This window comes from Curcuma longa, chromosome 20 (genome assembly GCF_044706935.1).
Source record: "Curcuma longa cultivar G26 ecotype Majalengka, Jawa Barat chromosome 20, ITB_CL_G26_1.1, whole genome shotgun sequence".
Lineage (NCBI taxonomy): Eukaryota > Viridiplantae > Streptophyta > Magnoliopsida > Zingiberales > Zingiberaceae > Curcuma > Curcuma longa.
The window spans coordinates 11411556-11418581 of NC_133880.1; the positions used below are offsets into that span (position 1 = coordinate 11411556).

Genomic DNA, 7026 nt, shown 5'->3' on the forward strand with positions numbered 1-7026 from the left:
TCCATATCAACATCCATTATCTCCTCAGGGTCAATTTCTGGAGCATCCTCGATCATCTCCGGATCCTCCACCTCCAGATCTCTCTCTATCATTTCAATCATCTCCATCATTTCTGGATCATTTTCCGGAACGTCTTCGACCAGTGCAGGATCATCCTCTTCCACAGGATCATCCTCCGGGGTAGCCTCGGACTCCGTGTCTGTCTCTGACTCTGAACCTTCCTCGGATTCGAAGTACTCCAGAATCTCTGGATCTTCTTCGATATCCTCAGGGTCAGACTCAGATTCGCCCAGATTTTCTGGGAACTCATGTTGCAGTAGTTGTTTGCACAACTCTGCATAGGTGAGTCGACAGTCATGCTGGCCCCATATCCGATGTGCCACTCCTCTAGCGTGCTCGGGCAAAGCACGCATCAGAGTACCAATACGGTGATCGTCGATCATAGGGAAACCCTTCTTGTTCGAGTTTCCAGAAAACTCGATCCAGTTTCCCCATAACGCCCCGTACTCCCAGTACTGGGTTATACTCCACTCTTCCAGCTCCGCCAGCAGACCCTCAGCCATATTTACTAGTAACAAATAAGCTAGTGTAAGTGCATTATCATTTTCCTTAATTCATATGCATTATAGGTAAGATTTAAATATCTTCCTATATACCTTAATCCCTCCTAAGGTAACATCATGCTTCCATAGTATTGGTTTCATCCAATCATAACATATTCAATAAAACATTGAATACATTTAAACATAAATTTCTTACTTACTTGTTTACATATTAAACTATAAAATTGATAGAAACTAGATCCTTATTTTGTATTTCCTGTTTAAAGTTCTAATTCAGTCCATAGAACTTATGCGGCTTAGGATTTACAAATTCAATCAATAATCCAAAACCCGATAAACCTTAATTAGATCACTTAAATGTGTTATACAAATTACAATTAAACCCATAATTAAGAAATTAAATCCAACATTGTATTTTTATAACTTTCATTTTATGATATATATTTTTTAAATTTGTATTTTTTAAACAATATTTTAAATTTATAACTTAGCATATGACATATTTTATGTCTATTATTTTTGATTATTTTATAATCTTAAAAATAAAACTCGAATAATAATTAAAATTAGCATATAAATTTGCTTAAAAGTACTACATAGATCAACTCATATGAAACTCTTTTTTATATAAATATTTTAAAGAGCTACTCTTTTAATATTAATAAAAATATATTTTTTAATTTTTATCTATTTAGATTTTTCATGCTTATATTGTGTATGTATTTACTTTAGTATTTAGTTGGTATTATGGTTCATACTTAGTAGCACTCCCTTTTATCTTACCCCCAACTCAGGTTAGGTTCGACCTAGGCTAGGTCCTAACTGGACTTGACTTAGACCTATAATCGAGTCAATGGATTAGTTATCGATTACTCGATTCAATGGATCGGTTATGGGTTAGGCCTCTAATGAACTGACAAATCGACCATTTACATGTTGATTTAATAATTTCTTTAAATTTTATTTAAAATTTTTTAACTATAAAATTTTATTTAATAATATGTAGAATATTTTAGTAATATTAATTAATTTATTCTAATTTTTCAATCTATTTATCATGAATTACTTGTGTGACTATTTTACCATTTAATTTTTTTAACCTATGTATCATGAATTGAATTTGTTGATGTAGAATTATTCTATCATTTTATTAAAGTTAATTTTATAACCTATTTACTTTAAATTCATTAATGTAAGACTATTTTAAATTTATTAATCTTTTAATCTCTTAATTATTAAGATCTTATTTTATTTATTTAATATTAAATTTATAAAATTATTTAATATATTTAATAATAAATTTATCCAGAAATATAACTTATGTAATAATAAAATTATATCTAATAAAAGTTATCATTAAAAATATAAAATTAATTAAAGATGTAACTGATGTGATATATATATTTAGATTCGATCCCGGATCAAATCCGAATCTGATTCGATTTGAATTTGTAACTGGGTCAATGGATTGGTTTGACTGTTGGATGTGATTATGACTGTTATATTTTTTAAATATAAATTTATAATTTTATTTTTTTAAAAAATAATAATTAATTTTAAATCGTCGTGAATTATGAATTGATAGTTTTTAACTATAATTATCTTGGACGAGTAAGATTAATGATTGACATTCTAAAAATCATTGAATCAATGATTTTGAATAATCAATTTCGAACCGTGGTCAAGCCAACTTTACCTTGTTACAAAATAATTGGGTGAATTTTGTTCATCCCATTCGACATGTTGCAAGAAAATAAATTATATTTTATTTTTTAAATCGACAGCTAAATCATATATTGATATTTAAATTAGTTAATAAGTCTCCAGAAAAAAAACCCATGTAATATGTTAAAAAATTGACGTACTCGACTTAATTTATAAAACTAAAAAAAAGTGTACAAATTTATTAAAAATAAAAATTATTAATTAAAACATGAAATATCACATTTATTTCAGCAACTAACGGTTAGAAATTTGAATTCACTCGTAGGTGGGACACCCAACAGCCCAGCCCAGTAAATTTGAATTGCTCCGTAACGTTGCTGCTGCTGCCTCTGCCTTTCCGTCCCTTGCAAAACGACTCTCTCTCGGAAAATAGAAAAGAAGAGGAGTGAGGGGCAGCGACCCCACACCTTTTGCATCTCTCTTCCACTTTGCTAACTTTTCTCCTCTCTCTCTTTCTCTCTCTCTCTCACTCTTTCCTTCAAAGAACCTTCGAGATCAGGCGGCAGCAGCCATGCTCCCGATGGCTGGTTTTGAGGGCGTCGTCGTCTCCGATCCCTCGCTCCAGAACCAGTTCACCCAGGTCGAGCTCCGGTCGCTCAAATCCCAGGTACTTCTCAACTCAATGCCACATGAATCATCTTCTTTGTTTGCTTATCCTTCTTTTTCTCCCTCCTAAACAGTTTCTATCCATGAGTGCTGGTGGTGGTAATGGGTGTGGCAGAGGCGAAGGCTTCAGCGTCCATGACCTTTCGGCAGCCATGGCACAGCTCAAGATGGTAGGAGGCGGCCTCTCCGAAGAAGAGACGGCTGCTTTGTTGCGGGAGTCATTGTCTGACTTTGAGCATCAAGTCGACTTCGAGCTTTTCCTTCGGGTATGTTTCCTGATTTTCCTTTTTGTTTGTTGAATAACTGCTGAAAAAATGCGTCTTTGGAAGGTATTTGTTTATGTTTTGCGCGATTTCTGTTTTTCGTGAAGGTGTATTTGAGGATTCGAGGGAGGGTTGGTGGGAAGAACTCGTTGTCCGATTTCCTCAAGGCCTCGACCACCACCCTGCTTCACACCATTAGTGAGTCCGAAAAGGCATCCTACGTTTCCCACATCAATAGCTATCTTGGAGAGGATCCCTTTCTTAAGAAGGACCTCCCTATAGATCCGATGACTGACGATCTGTTTGAGATTTCCAAGGATGGTGTTCTCCTCTGGTGATTTCTAAGTTCCCACCCTTTTGACTTATCTTGATGTTTTCAATGTATCCAGTGATTGAGGAAGCGATAATGATGTTTGGTTATTTGCATATGAAGTAAACTGATCAATGTTGCTGCGCCGGGTACCATTGATGAGCGGGCGGTCAACACAAAAAGAATACTGAATCCGTGGGAGAAGAATGAGAATCATACTCTCTGCCTCAATTCAGCCAAGGCCATTGGATGTACTCTGGTTAATATCGGTACACAAGATCTAGCTGAAGGGAGGGTTAGTGTATCTTAATCCTCTGTATTCTTTCCATCTTTACGCTTCTTGGTTTTGCTTATCCTGTGCTTAAAAGAAAAAATTATCTGTTTGCAAAAGGATCAAGTTGTAAAGTCTTGTTCATTAATGTTGAAGGTAGAGCTTGTCATACTGATTTCCTTGGACCAAGAATCTATTGACATGGTCTTCCTGTTAGCAACTTGTATGATTTCAAGTTACTAGTGATGGAATTTATGAAATGCCTAGATTGAACTCTTACGTTAATCAGGAAGTTTGTCACGTTTTTGGGTCTTTCTGAAACAGTTACCAAGTGCTAAGAAATCATTAATATGAGCTACTCTACATGGAGTCTTTTCTTCTTTCTGCTCGCATGTTACTGATTGCTAATTTATGCATGCAGCCTCACCTTGTACTCGGATTAATATCTCAAATTATCAAGGTATGCTCTTTCCCTTTTGTAATGCAATAAATAATGCTATAATGGCTACTTTATTGTCTCAATTTTCACATTCTTACTTTATGAACATATGAATTGCTGGAGCAGGAAAATAGTGGCAGTTGAGTCTCTTTTATTTTTTTACCAAAATTAATATTCTTGAGTAATGTATTGTAACCGGTACTTTATATTGCTTCCTTCAGATTCAACTTCTAGCTGACGTTAACCTAAAGAAAACTCCTCAGCTGGTAGAATTGGTGGATGATGGCAAGGTGGATTACGTGTATTCTTATAGTTTCATAGACAAAAGTTTTGATTAAAAAGTACCTATGATGAAATTTGGGCTAACAGGATGTTGAAGAGCTTATGAACCTGCCTCCAGAGAAGATTTTACTTAGGTGGATGAACTTTCAGCTTAAAAAAGGTGGATTCAAGAGATCAATAACCAACTTCTCATCGGATGTGAAGGTATAAACAATATGAGATGACACTTAAACTACAAAGATCTATTAAATACTCTTTCTTGATCATCCTTTTGTTACTCTACCAATCTCACATCTTTCTTGGACATTGTAATAGAACATATTTTAGACGATCAAATTGAAATTAATCCTATATTGATTTTCAGAAATCAAGGGACTCAACTATGAAAGTTCAATTAAAATTCCAGCAAGATATCTTTATCGTTATTCTTTATCTAAATATTTTAATCATGCTAGTTGACAATTGGTCACATGCTAACTAAAGTCGACTATGACATGAAAAACTGATTTAAGCAATGTAATAATATTAATATATCACTAAACTGTATGTATGTGCCCACCACCATCACCACCAAATCTATCATTGTTATGTTGAAATAGATGACTTTTTCAGAAACTATCTAGTTTTTTAATAGGAGGCTTAAATCTATTACCAACAAACAGAGGTATCCCTGTGATGGATGCTTTCTAAAAGGTTGCCTTTTCATTTATCTTCCATTACTAATATCAGCATCTTTTGTGGATCAGAAAATCAGAATTAGAAATGACTTTGTAGTCTTAGTAGTATTATGACTGATGTGTTCTGTTGGCAACATTCATGCGATTTATTTATACTGCAGGATGGAGAGGCTTATGCATGTTTGTTAAATGTTTTAGCTCCTGAACATAGTAGGAAGCCTTATGCAAGTACAGTGAAGGATCTTAATGAAAGAGCAAAATTGGTTCTTGAACATGCAGACAGAATGGGGTGCAAAAGATATCTGACTCCGAAGGACATAGTTGAAGGTTCAGCAAATCTTAACCTTGCCTTTGTTGCCCATATATTTCAGAAAAGGTGAGGATAATTGGCCTATTTATGCTTGGGTAAATTTCATTCAAATTGCTGGAAATAACATAGGGAAAGGATAATTTTCATCAGCCAGAGTTTTGTATTTGATTTTAATGGATTGAAATCTGATTGAACCTTGCATATATATGGATCTATGAATAAAAATTACTAGGGATTTTTAGTACTTATTTTTCACTGGCTTCTGTTAGAGCCAGCTTTAAATGTGAAGTGATTTTTTAATTTGTTGGGGACCTAATTGCAAATATCATATACTACTAGTGACCTATTGTAATTTATCATCCTCTAAAGCACGAGTAAAATGCCATTGAGACGGAGTCACTATCTCTAAGTCACGACAATCACAAGCAGTCCCTCTAAATCATGACGAGAGGGGTTTAGCTCCCTCCAGATGCTGCCTGATCAGGAGGAAATTACAACCATATTGTTTCCACACCCTTGCATCAACCATGACAACTATATTCTTTTGACGTGGACCCTTTAGAAATTGCCACCTCTATATCCAACAATTCCTGCCTGTGTTATTGCATCTTGCATTACCAATCGTTCCTGTGTTCCAGCTTTTGCAGCCCTTCGCTGCTACATCCTTGATTTGAGCAGCAGTCACAAAAGCTTGTCGGATTCTCCCTCTTGTTTTCTCTTTTGCCTTCTCTTGTGCATTAAGCTACAATCAACACAAATGCTCCCTCCCTATATGTGAGAAGCAACAGGTTTCTTCATCCCTGTCTTCTTCATTCTTCTTCGTCAGTAGTTACACTTTGACAGCAGTTGCTCTTGTATTCACACTATTCTAAAATGAGCTCATGAGAAATGGTTCATTCTAAGTTGTTTCCTAAGGATAGTATTTTCAGCATCCACATCCTATTTGCAAGGACATACCTAATGTGGAATATATCATCTTTGATAGAATTCTTGGCATTGTTGAAGCAGTTGCTCTTGTATGATCATTCTTTTTTAACACCAGGTTATGACAAATGTTTCCTTTGATTCTATCTTATTCATTTGAGGCACTTCTATTACATTTATAATTGAATTGAGCCTTCTAAAAACATATCTCTTGTATCATCCATTCATTCTCTACTTTTACATCATTTAATGCCCCTATTAATGACAAGATTTTATGATGGTGCCCTTTACGCTTTTTAGCTACGCCCGATTCTGGTAGATCTCCAAGTCCCGTAGCCTGAGAATGTAGAGAGCGTTAGGGTTGGTTGGTTCTATCGGTGTAGCCACGCCAACGCTTAAGTTCGTGTCATCTCAGAAAGAATAGAGATTTTGTAAAGATGCGAAATCTTCCAAGTAGATGAAGAAAAAAAAGCAGAAAACGAAGAAAAAGGATGAAAGCTTAATGGAAAAGAGTTGCCTCCATTCGCGAGAAGAAAACCATACCTGTGACTTACTTTCGCCTGAGGTGCTCATAGGGGCCAGATCAAACAACCGTTAGGAAGTTTTTATGACAAAATGCCACATGCCCCTCAACTATTGGTGCTATCGATTTTTAG

General features: G+C 35.1%; 1 protein-coding gene across 1 annotated transcript; it reads left to right on the plus strand.

Moving 5' to 3' along the window:
* Positions 1 to 2808: 2808 nt before the first annotated feature.
* On the plus strand, positions 2809 to 5544 carry LOC141814052 (fimbrin-2-like). Its single transcript, XM_074702057.1, has 8 exons — positions 2809 to 2895; positions 2969 to 3160; positions 3265 to 3491; positions 3591 to 3762; positions 4160 to 4198; positions 4399 to 4467; positions 4547 to 4663; positions 5298 to 5544. The coding sequence occupies exons 1-8, from the start codon at positions 2809 to 2811 to the stop codon at positions 5514 to 5516; spliced, it is 1122 nt and encodes a 373-aa protein (XP_074558158.1). The 3' UTR covers positions 5517 to 5544.
* The last annotated feature ends 1482 nt before the right edge of the window (positions 5545 to 7026 follow it).

Coding starts and splice junctions, on each gene's coding strand:
- LOC141814052 (XM_074702057.1), top strand. CDS start 2,809: ATGGCTGGTTTTGAGGGCGTCGTCGTCTCCGATCCCTCGCTCCAGAAC. Junction 3,763..4,159: donor AAGATCTAGCTGAAGGGAGG/GTTAGTGTATCT, acceptor TTATGCATGCAG/CCTCACCTTGTACTCGGATT. Junction 4,468..4,546: donor AATTGGTGGATGATGGCAAG/GTGGATTACGTG, acceptor TTGGGCTAACAG/GATGTTGAAGAGCTTATGAA.